Source organism: Pocillopora damicornis, chromosome 10, assembly GCF_964200805.1.
Source record: "Pocillopora damicornis chromosome 10, jaPocDami1.2, whole genome shotgun sequence".
NCBI classification, from domain to species: domain Eukaryota; kingdom Metazoa; phylum Cnidaria; class Anthozoa; order Scleractinia; family Pocilloporidae; genus Pocillopora; species Pocillopora damicornis.
In genome coordinates, this window is record NC_142679.1 from 3,555,330 (window position 1) to 3,574,397 (window position 19,068).

At 36.4% G+C, this 19,068-nt stretch overlaps 2 protein-coding genes across 4 annotated transcripts; one reads left to right on the plus strand and one right to left on the minus strand.

The window, feature by feature from the left end:
• The first annotated feature begins 2,195 nt into the window (after positions 1-2,195).
• On the plus strand, positions 2,196-11,970 carry LOC113684658 (endoplasmic reticulum-Golgi intermediate compartment protein 2). The gene is made up of 15 exons (XM_027202052.2): positions 2,196-2,495; positions 3,467-3,575; positions 4,029-4,075; positions 4,662-4,732; positions 5,108-5,148; positions 5,485-5,580; positions 5,954-6,055; positions 6,849-6,904; positions 7,679-7,777; positions 8,188-8,216; positions 8,391-8,462; positions 8,601-8,643; positions 9,133-9,252; positions 9,708-9,781; positions 10,313-11,970. The coding sequence occupies exons 1-15, from the start codon at positions 2,378-2,380 to the stop codon at positions 10,496-10,498; spliced, it is 1,263 nt and encodes a 420-aa protein (XP_027057853.2). The 5' UTR covers positions 2,196-2,377; the 3' UTR covers positions 10,499-11,970.
• A 1,469-nt stretch (positions 11,971-13,439) lies between these two features.
• Positions 13,440-18,773, minus strand: LOC149038502 (uncharacterized). Of its 3 annotated transcripts, none has more exons than XM_089184648.1 (6): positions 18,668-18,773; positions 18,534-18,589; positions 17,039-17,291; positions 15,034-16,190; positions 14,016-14,559; positions 13,440-13,578 (listed from the first exon to the last, which is right to left on the minus strand). In XM_089184648.1, the coding sequence occupies exons 3-5, from the start codon at positions 17,289-17,291 to the stop codon at positions 14,428-14,430; spliced, it is 1,542 nt and encodes a 513-aa protein (XP_089040774.1). In that variant the 5' UTR covers positions 18,534-18,589; positions 18,668-18,773; the 3' UTR covers positions 13,440-13,578; positions 14,016-14,427. The 3 variants fall into 3 exon arrangements, with proteins under 3 accessions (XP_089040774.1, XP_089040773.1, XP_089040775.1); XM_089184647.1 differs by having other exon boundaries at positions 18,534-18,592; positions 18,668-18,748; XM_089184649.1 differs by lacking the exon at positions 13,440-13,578 and having other exon boundaries at positions 14,432-14,559; positions 15,192-16,190.
• Positions 18,774-19,068: the final 295 nt, after the last annotated feature.

Here is a 19,068-nt window from a genome sequence, read left to right on the forward strand (position 1 = left end):
GGGTTTCCGACCAAAGAAATGAGTTCTCATTAAGAAAGTATCAACAGTTGACATTCTCTTGATGCTCTTCACTGTACACAGAATTCATTACATCAGAGCGTAGGTCAGGATGAAATAAATGACCCACATTTTGGTCCTCGTGAGAGTGATTTTCGCAAATCCTCCCCCTCAAGTGAAACCTTCTCTCCAATGCGCCCCGGTCGCGCGCCTGGAAGCCCTGAGAATTGTTTACCGTTTGAGGGCGTAGTAGAACGTCTATGGTTGGAATGGAACGAGACTAGTCTTTTGCGATTAACTCTGATGAAGGGCACTCCCCTCCCATCTTCACAAAAATGAAATGAAATTTTTCAAACAGCTCGTTGCGAAAGTCAGCTGAAACGAAACGAAATTGTTTCCTGTCATCAGTTTTTCTAATCTGTTGAACCACTCCATTTAAAATTTTGCCTTCAGATTAAAACTTGCTACATTCTACGTTTTTAGGGGTCAATTTCTGAAGACCGGCCTTCCACTTATCTTACAAAGTGAGATGCCCGTTTAAACGTATGAATTAATTAACTGATTTTAAAGTTCGTACTATTGGCAAGTCACCAAGTTTCTTTTAGAGAATTCACGAGAACAGCAAACCCTCTTTTTCAGTAGATCAATACAACCGTCATCTCCACGCTGCTGTGTTGTCCTTGGGGCTACTGAGCGATCCTTCCCCAACCTTTTTCAACTGAGCGTCGAAATTAGTCCGAGATTGCATTTGTTTTGCTTTACTTCGGTCTGTGTCGGTCTAGAATGATTCGCCTCATCTTCTCAACCGATCAGACACAAAACTAAAATCAATTACCTACCACAGGATGAAATTGCAAGAATCCGTTAACGGAAACGTGGCAAAAACATGTTAAACCGTTCTGGAAACACAACGGATAACCTGTGTTTCCGTTACCGGTTTCGTGACGTTTTCTCGCGTTTCCGCTGCTGCGTATACAACGGAACCGGACCACTTTTTGTGCATGTTAAACATAACGGAAACATGGAGTTGCATGTTTCCGCCACGTTTCAGAAATACGGAAACATGTGATTTCGTCCTGTATACTCAGTTGTCAAGTAGTTTTATGTTCAAACTATGGCTCCTTGGGACTATTACCTTGGATCTGATGACTGGCCGTTAATATTTCCTTAATTTGGTTCTACAGTGCTTAATCGAACTTCACTTTGCAAAATATTGACCCCAGATTCTGACCTCATCGGCAGGTTTTGTCAGGTTCTGTCCTTTTCTCTACATCTGGGCAGCTCGGAAAGCTGCAAAACACTAGAACAAAAATTTATCTTCCAAATCGGCTCTCTTAATCCTCACGGTATCAACGAGCGCTTTTCATTCAACTAATTTATTCTTGTTTTCTCGTCTCCATATTCCCACCGATAGCGTAGCTCCATTTTCTGCATATAAACCCACACACAACCCACAATTCCTCCAATCGCTCTAACGAAAGGCTAACGCTCGAAACTTCAGCCTTTAAACTCTTTACGGTGGTCAATTTAAGTTTTTTAAGAGCTCCTCGCTACTAAGAACACTACTGAACTAGTAGTTGAAAATAGGACCTGAAAAAAATTCAGGCCCGTACGGGATTTTGAACCCATGACCTCCGCGACACCGGTGCAGCGCTCTACCAATTGAGCTAACAAGCCAACTAGGAGCTGGGTCCAAATAAACCATCCAAGTAATGAATAATGATTTTAGATATGTGAAATTCACATATTTGCACTGCGGTGAAGAGACGAATTTAAGAGCTTCTCGCAGCTAAGAGCACTACTGAACTAGTGCGGGCCTGAATTTTTTTCAGGTCCTATTCTACTTAACCGCAGTCCAAATATGTGAATTTCACATATCTAAAATCATTATTCATCACTTGGATGGTTTATTTGGACCCAACATATTGACCAGAGTGCTGCACCGGTATCGCAGAGGTCATGGGTTCAAATCCCGTAGGGGCCTGAATTTTTTTCAGGTCCTATTTTCAACTTCTAGTTCAGTAGTGTTCTTACCTGCGAGGAGCTCTTAAATTCGTCTCTTCACCGCAGTGCAAATATGTGAATTTCATATATCTAAAATCATTATTAAGTTTTTTAACTTAGCTGTTAACACTAAACTATCTGTTCCATATCCTCTATCTGGTAGTCCGCAGGTCACGGATTGTGATTTTCCTCAGCTTTGCATCATGGATCCTCCTTAACTGAGCATGCTCACACGTGGATTGACATGGCGTCTTCTGGAGAGGAATATTGTTATTGTGGCTCACAATTGGTCCTCCAATTTTAAGGTTTACCGAAGGACAGTAAAAGTGATACCAGCAATTATCAACATAATCTTATAAACAATTTTTTTTGCAAAATGCGTCGGGCAGGCGCAGCTAGAAATCGAAAACAAACTTTGAAAGTTTTAAAGGAACTCGATGCTTTCCCAAAAGTTCCTGAAAATTATCAAGAAACATCCGCTAGTGGTGGTTCAGGTGAGTAAATTTTAAGGTATTTTATAATATATCAGTATCATTTAATACTGATAATCACTTGAAGCAATATACGAGAATGCCGTCATGGAATGACATATATTTTGTTTGGCCTGCGGCTTAATAATCGTACGTGGCTCTTAGTAATTTTTGTGTACACAATTCTGGCCTACTGCACGATTACGGTTGTCTTGGCTGCAATAAAAATTTAGTACTCTTGTTCAACTTCCTGTGCACTGTTGTCGCTGTATTCGGTGTTGCTCTAATTTAAAGTCGTGTTGTTTAATATGAGGAAGTATTGAAGTGATAACCTGATGTCTAAAAAGAGGAAGTATTTGTTGTAGTATGAATTTTGTATGAAAAGGAAACCTATGCCTAAAGAAAGGCTACAAAATGCTTCAAATTCTTATCATCTTTCTTCCTCAAGGCATAAGTTCAATATTTTATTGAGCAGAATATATGGGGGATGATAAAAAATAAATAGATAAATAACAATAACAATGAGAGATGAATAAAAAGGGGGATTGTCATTGTAAATTATTATGGAGAGTTGTAAAGTTATTGCATGTCCATTTAGATGCTCAACCAGGACATACTTAATGTTTGCAAATCATGAATTGTGTGTTAAGTAAATTTGACAAGTATTATCTCAACTCCTACCTGAGATTTTGATAATAATGAAAAGATCTTCACATAATGGGAAATCTTCAACTGTATATATCCTGTTACCAGACAAACTTCTTACCTCAATGACTGTGCAAAAGTTCCAAATGTTCATTGACAAAATGTGGTAGTGATATCTTGTATAAGAAATGGGAGAAATTCTGATATTTAATGAATAACCAGACAAAATTTCTTTTTACATTTTTGTTCTGCCTTGCACTTCACTGTAAGATTTTATTTCCATGTAATTCTCTCCTAGTCATTTCCAGGTCTTTAAAATAACACTTTTTCTCTTTTATGTTTTGCTGCAGTGTCCATCATTATTTTCTTATTTATTGGAATTCTTGTGACATCGGAGTTCTGGTATTACAGAGGAGTTGAAACCAAATATGATTATGAAGTTGACACAGATACTGATAGGTAGGCCTTCTATAAAGCGTCTCTTACCATTATTATTCCCCATTTTATCATATCAAGGTATTGGAACATGCAGAATATGCCATAGTATTACCACATACACTATAGAACAGTGTAAAACACAGACAGAAAGTGGAGCAACAAAATGACCCCATGGAAAGACCCAAAATGTTTTGATTTTTTCCTCTTTTTAGGTTTGACTTTTTTAAAGCTAGAAGCCTTTAAGTGCAACAGATTTTTTTGGTGGACATAAAGAAAATGTTAATAGTTTCATTTTGTTCTTTCATACATGTCTTGTGCAATTGATAAGAAGCTCAGATAAGGTAACAGGAATTTTTCAAAAACTACAGAAACTAGAAAATTAGATTAAGCTAGTTAGGAATCATTTTGGCCTCAAATTGATCTCAAATTAACCCTACATTTACTACAATATTAATTATCTTTTTTTATCAACAGTAAACTTCAAATAAATGTTGATATGACGGTAGCAATGCGATGTGATGGTAAGTAGTTGATTCACAAACTGTGTGATAATAACTTAGTCAGGGCGTTTTGAGTCTTTTCAGACCCTATGAGTGAACAACAAGTAATTTCTCCTGACATTATCAGTACATTGTAAAGTACAAAGGTAATGGGATGGAAGGGTGAGAGAGACCAACAAACTTGTCAAGATTGTTTTATTTAACACCAGATTCTTCTAGGAAAGTAGTAAGAAATAAATGGACGATAATAGTGAGAATTTATGTTAAGATCTTGGGAGAAATAGAGTTATCCCTTTTAAGCCAAAGAGAGACCAGCATCTAATTTCTCTGCACATCAATATTACTGAGTCAATCTTTGAGATCATAAAAATAAAGGAAATGATTGGCAACCTAAGTAAAGAGGCTTTGATTGTTAAAGCAATTTTCTTTTTCAGCAGGAAAGAAAAAATGTAGAGAAGAGTATATAAAATATAGATACTAATGTCAGGGTGTTGGTCAAGTCATTAGATATGATCTCATTGTGGATATCATTATGAAAGTTCACTTAGTTTATCCTCTTTGATAGTTGAACAGTAGTGTAATATCTTTCTCATTGGTTGTTTTTCAGATATTGGAGCAGATGTATTGGATTTATCTGGCTCTTCATTAGAATTAGGAGACAAACTTGCTTTAGAACCTGTGAGTTATATTACTGCTATTCTTTTGAAATGTATTGGCTTTACCTGTATCATTCCAAATTGTGACTTGTTACTTGTGTAAGTCACTATGGTATCATACGCATGAATTTGCTCAATGTACAAGTTTAATACTTGTGGGAGAGCTGTGGCCCAATTGTCAGGAGGCTTGGATCTTCATCAGTAGGCTTGGATCTTTGTCAGTAGGCTTGGATCTGAGTTTAGACATCAAGGGTGGAGACTTAGCTGCATCTCTGAGTTGTCTTTCAGCAAAATAATTCACTCTCTCTGTGACTCACTCCACCCATGAGTACAAATAGATTCTGGTGCACCACTGGATGTACATGATATATAATAAATGTTATTACTTATTTTACAGACGTACTTTGAGTTAACTGAGGATCAAATGAGTTGGTTGAGGTAACTTTGTTATGTAGATTGATTTGATTGTTTTGTTAGATTGTTAGATTGATTTGGCAATAAATTGCTTTATTGGCTGATATCTGACTTTTTTGTGTGTGTGGAGATTTGAACTTCAGTTGTGATGCAGCTTTAGGGTAAACTTTTGAAATGGTTAAAAATTTATCAAACCAGTTTATTTTGAATTTATTTTTCCTTTTCATATTTCTGTTATAGATCTACCAAAAGAAAATCAATAATCAATGAGTTCCTTTTTTTTTAACCAAATAAAAATTTAATCGTGGTTTAGAATACTGAGCAGCAATTTTAAAATTGCTTTTTTGTGAATTGTTTCAGAATGTTTAGACATATGCATGCATTTGTGGAGGGCTATAGAGCGCTGAAGGTCCTTGAGGAGTTTAACAATAATGGACCCACCTACATGCCAAGAAGGTTTGAAAGTGGAAACTTTACTTTTTCTGCTATTGTCACTTTTTAACTTGGCCACTGTGTAGAAATGTAGTTCTTCATTGATCAGAAGTAGTGAAAATAGCATTAGTAATGATGTACCCCCCATAGTTGACCATGCTCTTAATGGGATGCAACACTTGTTATAATCTTCAAATTAAAACTGTGAAATCTCTCAGAGTGAAATTAATATCATAATGAAAATAAATGGAGATAAATGTGTCAAAGTCAAAAATTCAGGCAATGGTTAAGGCAATTTAATAAATTTTACTCACCACATTAGCAAACTTTCAACTAAGCTATTCAATGGAACTTTTCTTTGGTCACTCAGATTTCTTTTTAATTCTTCACCTTACAGAAAGGATGGAGAAAAACAAGACAAACCGTATGATGCTTGTCGAGTCCATGGCTCCTTTGAGGTTAACAAAGTGGCTGGAAATTTTCACATTACAGCTGGCAAGTAAGCACAGCTTTAATTATCCTCTCATTTCAATTGCATTTACATCACTGTGCTAATTTATTAGTATCAATTATGCTGTAATTATTTGTTACAGCATTGCTCACTAGTAAGTTACCTCCCCTCCCCCTCCCCCTTGTGAGGCATAAGTCTTCTCTGGAGAGAGATTAGACCATTGAAGACTGTTCGAGTTTATTTCTTTAGCTTAAACATATAACTACCTCTTGTGATACATGTATCAATCCCATGATACATTTACAAAGTGAATAGACAAAGGTATCAGTTTAAGTTGATTCCATGATTACTGGAAAAGTTTCCATCAAGATGTTGGTATATATCTGGAGTTTGATCAACTTTTATATGACTTGAATCCCATCAGGGGAATTATGGAGATCAGGGTTGTCACTAAGTGCTGCTGATGGCAAAATTTGCAAGCTGAAAAAGAGGTGATTGCTGGCTGGACTTTTTGCCTACAAGATCTTAGCAAAGGGTAATCTTGCCACATCACCCCACTATCTCCTGCATTAGTTGTCATGTTAAAGTAAGAAGCATGATTGCCTCGCTGTGAAGGCATTTCAAAAGATTGGGAACCAAATTTTGTTACCAGGTCTCTCTTTGAGTGGGTTCAGTTCTATTCTTAACTGGCAGACTATTTCAATCCTTAGTTACAACCCAGAAGATACTCCATAGTTCTTCTTTCAATAACTCAGAGCATTTCAAACAGAATTTAATCCTTTGTGTATTAAAACTAAAACCTAACCTCTTGTAAAGTGTGTTAATCTTTAAATTTTTTAAGGTCCATTTATCACCCCAGAGGACATGCCCATCTGAGTGCTTTTGTGCCATCTGATTGTAAGTATTTTCTTCAAAGAATTTGTGTTTTCTGACTTGTGATGAGGCTCTGTCTCAAGTGTTGTGGTCCCCTTCAGTCCTTGGCATGACAATTGTCCTTGTTGACCACATTTAAAGAATGGAAAGCAAAATTGGACTCACAAGGATAAAATTGAATCTTTTGTATGTGAATATGGGTGACTTGTCACGGATTATGAATGCAAAAATAAGTTTCTTTAAATTTCTGTAATGCCTAGTCATGCTGAAATGCATACCATGAGACTTTTCTGAACATTTTATTAGGTCACATAGTTATGATGTACTGCTAATTAAAAATAGCTGCACTTTACTAGTACTAGAAGTTGTTGTTGTCAGGAGTGAACAACTGTTTGTAGAAATAAACCGAGGAAGAGCTACAGTAACTGTAGAAGATTGTTCATTTTGAGAGATTTTGAGACAACTGCAATATCGTGTCATTGGTGAGCTAAGACATGGACTGTAGTGGGCTTAAGCAAGTTTTTTAAGGATAATTATTGTACTGCATTCTGGAGTCACTCCCTGTTAAGAATATTACATGTGGTTTAATAAAGTAGTTGGGTTTGTTGGAGAATAGTGTTCTTTCTGTCAGCTGAACAAACATGAGATCTGGATGGCTGCATGTGGATAACACTGCACACTCAGTGGATAAACTTAAGTGCATGGTTGTTCAGCAGATGTCAGATTCTACAAATTTCTACCCTTCATGCTGTAAGAGGTGCCTTTGTAACACTGTGATCTTGTTTAATTTCCTTGCAGCATTTAACTATTCTCACAGGATTGATGCTCTCTCCTTTGGTCCCTGGGCACCTGGTCATATAAACCCACTTGATGGAGATCTTGTGACAACAGACAAAAGTATTTGAAACTTTTTGTCTTATTCATTAATAAGTAGACAGTACTGTAAGTTAATACATTTGCTTAAGATAAGAAATCAACAGAAAAACAGAAATATGAGCTATGAATCCAGATGTATTCATGTGGGTTCAGTTATTTTGTCATGCAGTGTGATAAATTAAATGCATGTTTGTTTGGCTTGCTAATGATTGATACATATAATGGATGGGATCAACAACATTATTAAATGTTGTTTTTTGGTTTTCAATAGAGCTTGCCCTTCCCTCTAAAAAATTTTAAGATTTTATACCAGTTTTCCACCTTAAAAATTTGGATAACTTAGGGGGGGCTTCCCTAGTATGATAAACTAGGCTTCCCTGAGTTATGATATCTATGTTTTGAGTAAGCCTATTTTTTCTCTTTACATTCAGAATTGCAGATGTACCAATATTACATTAAGGTGAGTTTTAAAAGGTTTTAGCTTTACAAGGTTGATTTCCGTGACAAAAATACCCAGGCATAAGATTTATGAGTGTGCTTGTACAGAACAGTGCTACTGTTGTCAGTAGGTTCAAAAGTGCTGGAATGGAATACATTTGTTTGTGTTAAATTAAGTTCTAAACTGATTCCACAGATTGTACCAACCACAATCAAATCCCTCAATGGTCAAGTTACAAAGACAAACCAATACTCAGTGACACAAAGGGTAAGTGACTTCTGTGCAGATATTATTCTGAATCAATTTCACTTCAATTTTGCTACAAAAAGGTGACTGCTAAATTTCCTATTGTGGCAAATCTGCAAGGCACATTGAAGTAATCCATGCATGTATCTAAAATTTCAGATCCGAGAAATAAATCATGAGGCGGGAAGTCATGGAATTTCTGGTATGAAGTTTTTTTTTGTCAAAATTATGTACATTGAGAAAGGTAGTGGGTCAATAAAGCCAAAACTCTGAAGTAAGTTTCTCCTGTGAGAGCAGTCACCCCTTATTAAGCATTCACATATCAAATTCCCAGGATCTGTTTCCCATATTTACTCCAGATTTAACCTCTGATAAAAAGCTAAATAGCCCTTTGGGGTTTTCAAATACCTATTGTATTTAAAATCACCTTTGCTGAACAGTCATCTTGTAAAATTACATTGAAGAAAAATGATCTGCTTTCAGTTGGTAATAAATTGTTCATTCCTCTGTTCTTACATCAGTTCTCATCGGCAAAATGGTTTGCATCACCAAACTGGGCAACTCAGATGACTGTTAACTATTCATAAGTTTAGATATGATTTTGAGATGACAAACCTTATTCTATTGCTATTATCTATATTGTCAGAGAGGAGCTAGCTTTGTCACAATAGTCAGTGTTTTGTTTTTCAAGGAATCTTCTTCAAATATGACATGTCATCCATAATGGTACGAGTTGAAAGTCGTCACAGATCATTCTGGGGTTTCTTGGTACGTCTTTGTGGAATTGTAGGAGGCATATTTGCCACTTCAGGTAGGGTCTTCCACTCTGACGTTTTTATTAACAGACCTCCTTTTTTTGTACTTCTGTAAGAAACATGTCATTATAAATCATTAAGTGATCTGAAAGTTTCACACATTCTTGTGGGAATTTTTTTGAGCTATTATGTCAAACCACTTTCCATTGCAATATGCAATACTAACAAGAACATCTTGAAACAGATAGCTTACAATCATGTAATTATTTTATCAACAGCACAATGACCAGTATAGTGTTGTTTCATGCCTTATATTCAAAATGAAATGTTACAAACTCTTTAATGATAAGTTGTTGTTTGAGTAATTTGAAAATCATGGAAAACTAAATTTACAATTCAAACACTTTGTTCTACTGAAGTCATCAAGTCTAGCTAAAATTTGCCTTGTATCTGTTCTGATTTAGGTCTTCCTCCCAAGCCTATAAACTAATAACTTTATTCTTTGTTCCAGGTATGATGCACGCACTCATTGGTTTCTTGTTTGATGTAATAACTTGCCAGTTTCAGAAGAAAAAAGAGGAAAAGGTAAGTTTTTAGAATATTTTCACATTTACATCAGCATTGTATTAATGACCTTTATGGTTTTGACAATTTTATATTCAAGTTTCTTTTTTTAACTATGGTGTATGGGCAAAGTGTAATTTGAAATCTACAGCTCTTTGGAATAATTGTTTGGTGTTAATTTTCAGTCATGTACAGTATAGGTTAAGCTTATCTTCAAAATGCAACTCCAAGCCCCAGTTGTTAGAAGGTTGGATAATGCTATTCACTGGATAGATCTCTTGCTGGTGGATATTGCAGTAATACTGCTGGATAGTAATTTATCCACTGGAAATGGTTATTGGCCATCTGAACAACTGGTCCTAGATGGTTTTTTTTTTTTTTCTTCCTAACACACCTGATCAATGAATCATACTTTTTGGCCCCAACCGCTTACTGGAAAAACATTTTGAAAAATGGAACAGGGCATTCATATTAAGTGTGATATTTACTGTCCAGTGATGATAGTTTAATTATTGACTGCATTTATGTCAGTGTTGCTATCATTTGTTTCAGTCCCTCACAATGTCACAGATCCCCTCAGAAACATCTGTAGTCCAGCCAAATGGCTTATCACCTGAACAACCATCACAGAGCCAAGAGCCTGTTGTCAGCTTTTCCCATGAAGGAGTAGATCCAAGTGTTAATGTTGTTCCACCAGCAAATGAGGCATTAACAAACCAATCACCAGTGATAACATGATAGAAGTGGACTCAATTGAAAAATTTAGTGACTTTAAGATTCTTATCCTCCTTCATTTTAATGAAAACTTGGGAAATTGCTGAAGTCATTCTCCATAACAAAGATTTATTGTGACTGTCACAGATCTTTTTAGAAAATTAACTCCCATCATCATAAACACATTGTTGCACACCCCAAGCCCTCTCGTGCATTGACTTGTACTGAAATACCACTGCTTTATTATCCAACTTAAAGTCTGAAAAAGAATGTAAATATACTAGCCAGAACATTTCTTCAGTTTTTAATTACTTTTGAAGCCTTTGGAAAGAAAATTAAATATAAACTAAAATCTGCGTTACAGGGGGGAATCCCCATGAGTCACTAACATTGTACCAAAAAAGGTGCTACGATGTTTTTGTGTTTTGATAAACTGAATGAGAACTTATTTGTTTTATTTCCAATCCTATGAGGTGCATGTAACAATTCTTCATCAACAATGAATTGCTTATTTAGATTAAAATCCCACAAAGGTACTGAGGAGGCTCAATGCTATTGTTATGAAACCAGCCATTCTACCTTTGCAGGGGGAGCTCCCCCTCAGAGACATCATCACTTTTAAAGAGAAAACTCAAATGAACTTTGAAACAAGGATGTCTTGAATCCTGTTTGAGTCATTTTTTTTCATAAATATATTGAAAACAACCTATGTTGGTGTATAGAGTGATATGCTTACACCAATCAGATTGCTCGCACCAATCAGATCACCGCATTAGGGTATGTATCTCGCACCAATCTGATTGCTGCATTAGGGTATGTATCTCACACCAATCATATCATAGCATTTGAATATCATGCAGTGTATCTTCTCTTACTTGAGACCACAATATATCTTTGGTTAGGGTCTATTCAAGGGACAACAAAGTTTCAGTTTGCTTTTCGTAGTAAAATTACGCTGAATTAAATATTTGAGGTAACTAACTGTAGACGAATAATTTTGATTTCCTCTCCGTTGGAGGAACGGCAGCAAGCATAGTCTCTTTTGCAACCGGTATTTGGTCTTGTCACTCAACGCACTCTCTTTCAAATGGGAGATAGAGAGTGTAGTGTGACGAACCCAACTGACGACTGGGAAGGAGACAGCAGTAAGCGTGGCTCATAGAGACAGTAGGTCATATAATATCTGTGTGAGTTCATATAAATTAGTTTTTTTCTGTCTTTCTGCGATATTTTCGTTTTTTTGAAAGTTATGCTCTTTTCAGTGACAGAAATGAAAACATTTAGTACACAAACTGTCCCATCTTAACCCACCCAGTTGAAAAAGAACTCTTGCATGCTAAGCATGCTTATATTTTTCAAAGCCAGACAAAATTGTTTCCTTGTCAGAAATATTTAGCATTCAAATAACATGTATTTAACCAAAACTTAACTTAAAGCCATTTTTGAGTTTTTTTTTTTTTTAATTAAAAAACAATTGCGTTTTAATTCCTTGCAAACAACCTGCATTTTATTGCGTATTTCACGCACAGAAGGCAATGTCCACATAAGCAACAACCAATCAAGGGGCCCTTTTAGAAATATTATCCTTTTCTCTTGTTCAATGTATCTTCACTTATTCAAGATCGCAATATATCTTTGGTTAGGGTCTATTAGAGGAACAACAGAGTTTCAGTTTGCTTTTTGTTGTAAAATTACGCAAAACTATATTTTTGAGTTAAGTAACTGTAGACGAATTAATTTCAATTTTCTGTTGGAGGATGAAAGGCAGTAAGTGTAGTCTCTTTAACGCGAATGTTAGTTGGTCTTATCACGCAACGAGCTCTCTCTAAAACGGGAAGAGGGCATCGTGTGACGAGACCAAAAAACGGCTGCGAAGCCGGGACACAAAAGTAAGCGTGGTATGGAGAGATATCTGTTGGGTGGACTGTCTCAGCAAATGTCGTACATCCTATTTCCTAATTCTATACAGCCACAAAGCATCGTAAATGTATTGTGCGGAAGGGGCCCTTGATCAAGAATTCTAATTCCATTCCTTGAGAAAATATACACAAAAAGAAGAGAAATTAATCTACAAGCATTACTTCCATTGTGTCCCTTGAAGGTGCTCTGGCTTATCTCTTGAGGGAACTACCTAACACAGATATCCTCACTAAAAGTTGAAGCATTTAAAGGGGGCAATGCTTTTAACTCATCAACAATCTTTGAGAACTCTAATTCCGGGTTAAAAGTCGTTGTAGTTCCTTTTTCTTCACCAACTTGATCTGCCTCCTCCTTGGCCTCTTCCTCTGCTAACCAGGTGTGGGTGGGTTCTGCTTCTTTATTGAGTCTACAACTCTTGTTCATTGTATCTTCACCTATGTCTAAACTGCAATATATCTTTGGTTAGGGTAGCTGAGTGTCAACATCACAAAATGGAGCAAAATGGATTTCTACTCAAGAGCCGCTCTCTATATGGGTCTCTGCATACTGGGCATGTGTTACTAAAACAAGAAACATAAGAAACATACAATAACTAATCATTGACATATTTACAGATTTCTTTTGCTACCTGTAGTTAACTAACAAGTTATACAACCTACAGCAAAAACCTGATTCCCTACATGCAAGAGAACAACATGTGGAATGCGTTCCTCATTTGCAAGAAAACACAGAAAACCATCCATAAACAAGACAAGACTAATTAGAGGACCAATTGCCACTTCCTGAGGGAAAAGTTTAACAAATAAAATGCAAACCTTGTTACCCAATGAACACTTCTCAGTGAGCTTACATTACCATAGGTGGTTTGCTCAAAAGGAGGTTAATCCCAGAAGTTCTGAGAATTTCCAATGATGGCAAATAGTCCGGTCGCAGTAGTGTATCAGAGTTGCTTATAAGAGTTTTCAACTTTGGTTATACTTTTTGTTTTCTCTGGAAAAGTCACGACTGACAAGTGGAAATCCTGTAGTCTAGCATAACAATGTAAAAATAAACAAAAAAGGCAAAGAAGTGAAGAAGGAATGTTGAAGAAGTGCTTACAATCTCCACTGTATCATAGTTTCGGCACAATCATGATGAACCTTGTGGGAGCAGGGTAAAATCACAAATCCACGGAAAAAAACATCCTACAAGTAAACCAAAAATGAGAAGTTATTATGCTGAAGTAATGATTGACGCAGTGTGATTAAATAGTCAAGAAATAAGGGATAAAACAAAAGTATAAACAAGTTTTCAAGTATATATACATGTAGTGGGTTAGAAATATTGTACAAAGTATGTCAGAATCTAAAGTAAGTGTTACATTTATATATATGTTTCCTTGGCAAATAATGGCCAAATGTCAGAAGGTGTCGAAGTGGTCAGAGAACACAGCCTGTGTGAGAGCAATTTTCAATACATTACTTTGGAAAGAACACAGTGTTACACTTACAGAGTGAAATAATTTACTCATGGGAAGAGAAGTGAAAAAGGAAAATTTTTGAAAAAAAATATAGTAACAATAATAATTTTAAAAAATTATTAAGAAACCAATATTTAAGTATTTTAAAGTTTACCAGCTCACCTCCAAACAGATACCGCATTCATCATGGCCAGAGTTTGGCCTGCACTTGTGATTTCCTTGATAGTTTTTGTTGAAACAGACATTGCACACATCACAGTGAAATAATATGTCTTTATTTTGCCTACAAGAAAACATGGCATAATAAGACTGATGCCCTGCTTTAAGTGGTAGAAAATCAAATTTGTAAAGCTGGCTATGAGGTAGGATTGAGAAAAAAAAGAGAGAGATTTAGGCAAAATGTAAGCTGTTTAAGTGTTTACTTTCTGGTGACCATTCTATGGTTCTACATCTGTAGATTGCCAAAAAAATGAACTTTGAACCCTTGAAAAAGCTTATGTGGCTTCTTAACATAAAAAGCTGTGAAAAACACAACACCAACGTTTTTCATTCACTGAAAACTTTGTCAGGTCAGTTACCGGCAAATTCCACATTTCTCACAATGGTATGGATTATTGTCGATGCTCATGAAGTGTTTACAAATAGCGCAGAAGTATGCTGACATCTCTCTTCCACACCTACGACACTTGGCACTGTCTTCACCAATCTGAAAGGAAATGATTTGGAAAATCATGAGTCTCACAGACCAAGTCAATGAGAATTATGATCACAAAGCTCTTAACATTAAGATTGCCTCATTTATCAGACAGAACAGTGCTCCAACCCATGGCCAGTGTGGTTGCCACAGAAAACAGAAAATATTTGGTCTCTAACTTTGCAGTGAGATTTATTTTGCTCAATTTTTTTTTAATGAAAACTGAAATTGTGTAAACATGTGCATGTACAACACTGTTTAGTAACCATTTTGAGATTTTACATAGGTTTTCAAGTACTGACTTTGAAAAAAGTGAGTTTCCAACAGTGGAGAGCATATTGTAATTAATAACTCACCAAAATAATTTTAAAAGATTACCAGAAAAAGGGACATGAATCTCCTCTCTGTATGTTTTCTACCACTCTCAGTCAAAAATAAAGCATATCTTATAATCAACTTACAATATAATTAAAAACCTTTCATCACCTTTTGTTCATAATTACAATAGCTGCACTTAAGGTGAGTAGCATGACTTGCTCTAGCTTCCTTGTCACATTTCATGGAATTGTTATGACAATGATGGCAGGAATAGAAGTTCTTACAGCAAGGGAAACAAACTCTACAACAACGTTGGTAATGCTCACAAAGCCACAAAGACTGTCCAGTAACTGGTTCCTGCTGTTGAGGCAATCTTCTGGCTTCCTCTGACTCCCTTTCTCTCTCTTCATTTGCTCTTTTTGCTCGTATTTCACGCTCTTTTCTTTTAATTTCTTGGCCAAACTCTTCTCTCTCTTCTCTTCCTCTAGGCACTCTTTCCACCACCTGTTCCAATTCATGCAAGGAGTCGTCAGTGGACTCCACTGATTCAGTGCCATAATTTCCATTTAATACTGAACCTCCTGACTGGACAGAACTTTTATCATGATCTCTTCCTGTAAAACATCCATCTTGGAGAAGTTGAGGCTTACTTGTGTCAAGTGCAAAGTCACCACCAAAGTTAGGATTAAATGAGTTGAAATAACTGTTTTGGCTTGTGTTAGCTCCAATATAGCTGGATGAGGGTCCAGGTGGAGGCACAGAATTACTATAATTGAATTTATCATCTAAAGGGAAGCCATCTTCACTGATTGCTCTGATGGATGCTTCACTAGGCAGAGGAAATGCTGAAGAATATGGTTGGTAATATGGATCTGACATGGCAGCAAGCTGGCAGTCACCAAGGTATGGTTTTGCTTTGTTGGAGTCAATCATTTTCACCATGCTATCCATATCCTTCGCCAACATCTCCTCTGCTTTGTTATAATACAGACTTTCAGGAAGATGTTTGTCTTCAGAGTGTCTTGCTAAGAATGCATTGGCCACTCCATACTGAGCTACAGGTTCAGCAACTTGCTGAAGTATGCAGTCTTTCAATGAGTTTAGCAAAGAAGGTTTTGGGCATCTGTCTGTTTCTGGAGGTCGATAGTTTGGTCTGGCCCCTGAATGCTCCCATTTCTTTGACTGATTGCTCACATGAGAATCAGACTGAACTGTTGCTGTGTCCCTGAGAGCATTGAACCTTGCACCTGAAACATTTTGCCTCTGAGTTGTGTCTTCAGATGATTTTATGATCTCCTGTACTCTTTGTTGAAGTGAGGTCAAACCTGCATAAGAAAGACATCAAAATGATTGATTCCTTCCACACATTATACACACAGTTCAGCCCCTTTTCTTAAAATCCATCTATCAAGTGATGACAAAAGATGACCTGATCAGCTATTAGTGTAACACTAACTCTTACAACTGATTTACAGTGATTTTTAAAACTAGAAAAGAAAAGTAAACAATGAGATCTTTCCATACAAAAATTTGGAGCCTGACAGAGCCCAAATACAGCCTGATTACAGCCTGATTACTATTCATCGAGCCACATACCATGATGACAAGAGCCAAACAAAAAAAAAGTTGTCTGGCTCTCAGCTAAGTAGGCTCTGTAGACTCTTTGACTGCATGAGATCTGAACACAAGCACTTGCTTTAAAACTGTCATCAAGCAAAACTAATATGACAGCTCAGGCGTTAGATGAGGAAAAAAAATGAAGAAATTTTACAAAGATCCCAGGGTATTTAGGCCCAAAATTGGTATATCTGCCTTCCATTAGAGATGATTATGCCACAGTAGCATCACTTTAATCTAAATATTGACCCCAAAAACAGAAGCCTTATTAAAACATTACCTGAACTATTAGCTGAACTAATAAATCTCCTATAGGAAATTAACTTGGTTTCCTTTCAAAATTCCCACTCTGAAGGGTGAAGGTGGGTTAATTTATTAATACTTTTGGGAGCCACTGTAAAGTTTAGTTTTTTAGTTCAATTCAGCAGATCTGTTTCGAAGTACATGGATACTACAACACATACCAGGTATACATCAAATGTTATCCATATAAATATCAAAATAAAGAACACCAAACACTATGCAATATAATTATATTGAATGAATCATCACCTACCTCCTTTCTCTATTATTTGATGATAATTATCACCACCATATTCCATAATCTTTCTGACAAACTCCTTTAATATTTCACACTCCTCTTTAAGTCTTAATTTCTCCAACTGCGACATGTCCATAGCTTCAAGAGCATATTTCTGAATAGCTTTGCTCACATTGTGCATTGCTGTTAGCTCTCCCTGTTCTTCAGAGCACTCCTGTGTACCATTACTTGCATATTGTGTCCCATTCTCTTCAACAGTAGATGCCATCTAAGGAATCAACATCATTGAATAAAACATCAATTGAATAAAACATATTTTTGAAGCTTCAACATCCCCCCCTCCCCACCCTAGGAAACCCAAGGGCATTTGACTGTCAGCTATGCTCTGGGGGTGGGGAATATAAACCTTGCCTGGGTGGGGTAAGGAAGCATTTAACCCTTTCCACTGTGTGATACATTTTGATTGAGTAGTTTCAATTTCATGAGCAGATGGCTTAGAAAGACAACCTTCATGCAGAGACAATGATACCCGCAAGCCAAAAGCCAACAGCAGCACCAACATGTGACTTTGCTAATTTCTACAACAAACGTTAATCACACAAAGAATCTTTGATTATTGGCTGGGGCATTTTTGCCCAACAGGCCAATCTTAAAAAGTTCAAATGCCTTAACCCTTTAACTCCCATGAGTGACCAAAAGAAAATTTCCCCTTACTATATCTATACAATATCTTGCAGATAAGTGATGAGAATAAAGAAAGATATCAATTATGGGATAACTAATTGATCCGTTACCAAATTCTCCAAACTAACATAGTGAGAATCATTTGGCAGACAGTAAGGAGAATTACTGATGATATCTTGGGAGTTAAAGGGTTAGGAGGGGAAGAAGGGACGTTGAAGGTTAAGAATGATTGACACACAAATTTCTGGAAACCCCAAAGAAAAATTCTATTTTAATTCCCTTGCAGGCTTTTTTCATCCTTAAATGTGAAACTCAAAAAAACCATAACGAACAAATATATTTTTTTAATATTAATATTATTCCGAAAGTGCTGTGTTTACCGGTAAACACAGCACTTTCGGAAACGTTTAATTTGCACCTAATGAAATATATTTAGATCCTTATCGGCGGATCTCAGGGTGATGTTTACGAATGATGATAACAGAGTTGCTGCTTATGACCGGTAAATCAACCTTCAGTACGTCTATTGGTTAGCTTTCCCTTTCACTCTGATGTCTTTCGGTTCTTACAGCTTATTCTTGAAAAACACGACAAGTACTTGGATGTAAAAAAAAATAAGTAGGTGCACTTATGAATTTCAATGAGGGGTTGAGATTGACGAATGGATGTCACACGGTTTTACGAGAATATCTAAAAGTTAAGTCAAATTTTTTTTGGTAACAAAACCCTTTATGCTGAGACTGAAACAATGATTGGTCGGCATTTTAACATCAAATGCTTTTCTCATGATATGGAACGAAAAACAACAAGAACCTGACTCGCGTACCGTGTCCTCTGCAACTTGGACCTTGTCCTCCTGGTCGGAACTTTTAATTCCTTAAGCTGCTGACGAAATACGTACAGTTAACATACATTGCAGTTTAATCAGACCTATTTGAACAATAAAATTTTAAATTCAACCTGGATCTTTGTCCTCAGAGCCCGTTCAAAGCGAAAACTCTATTTTCACGTGTATCTCTACGCCTTAAAAACAATGAGACTATCGTTATTTTGGGGTAGGTACGTCATGTATGAGCCATTACTATGTCCTCAATACATGTTATGTCCTCAAGATTGCCGAAGACTGGGATGAGAATGACGTCAGAGTGAAAAGAACAGAGTTATTTTCTCTTTATAAAAAAAATGATAACTATGTTAGCATGTAGAGTGGTATGTTTCTCACACCAATAGGATTGCCGTGTTGCATCATGTATCTTGTACCAATCAGATTGACACATTTGGATATCTTGCACCAATCACAGCATCTAGGAATTGTTTTCTTGTAGATGATGTCATGAATTAGGGAGCTGTGCACAAAGAAT